Here is a 761-nt window from a genome sequence, read left to right as displayed (position 1 = left end):
AGACCTTCAAGAAGAAAGAAGATATTTAAGACAAATTCTTTATCCAGAAGAAAGTGAAACACCATCAACTGAAGAAGACAAAGATTTATCTACTCGTTCTTAATTTAAAAAGAAGTAACGCATTAAAATAAAATACAAATTTAAAACAAAAGAAAAAAAGGAAATATTTTATGACAAATAATTGAATTACATCATTTTTTATAAAGAAATTATGTTAATTGTTCTCTCTTTTTTTCTCATATATTCTTTTATTGTTCTTTAGGAATATAAATATTTAAATACTTCAAAATCAATAACACCTCCACATTGTTTCATAATATTTCTTACTGTTTCTCTAGTATCAAAAGGAGTATGAAGGATATTAAAATATCTTTCCATTTCCATTCTATCAATTAAACCACTCCCATCAATATCAACTAATTCATATAAAACCATTAACATATGGTCTTTTGTAATTTCACCACCCTTTGAAAAATCAAATAAATGATTTAAGGCAAGACAATACTTAACAAATTCAACAAGATTTAGTTCATTATCACCATCAGAATCTAATAACTTTATAACAATTGTAAAAAAATCTCTCATATTTTCAGGGACTGTAAAAATACGTGAAATGTGATACATAATTTCTTGAATATCTATTTTACCATTTTGATTTAAATCTATTTCTTTAAATACGTTTATATATTTCGGACATATTCCATTATATATCCATCTGGTGATATAAACATTTGTAATATTGTCATCACATTATTCGATCA

At 24.2% G+C, this 761-nt stretch overlaps 1 protein-coding gene across 1 annotated transcript; it reads right to left on the bottom strand.

The window, feature by feature from the left end:
* Positions 1-258: 258 nt before the first annotated feature.
* EDI_296810 (uncharacterized protein) lies at positions 259-624 on the bottom strand (the record flags this gene model as incomplete). The annotated part of the gene is made up of 1 exon (XM_001739374.1): positions 259-624. The coding sequence occupies one exon, from the start codon at positions 622-624 to the stop codon at positions 259-261; it is 366 nt and encodes a 121-aa protein (XP_001739426.1).
* Between the last annotated feature and the right edge of the window lie 137 nt (positions 625-761).

The sequence above is a fragment of the Entamoeba dispar genome, genomic scaffold (assembly GCF_000209125.1).
Source record: "Entamoeba dispar SAW760 scf_1105229462149 genomic scaffold, whole genome shotgun sequence".
NCBI classification, from domain to species: Eukaryota; Evosea; order Mastigamoebida; family Endamoebidae; genus Entamoeba; species Entamoeba dispar.
Note: the sequence above shows the minus strand (reverse complement) of the source record. Positions and strands in the feature narration are given on the sequence as shown.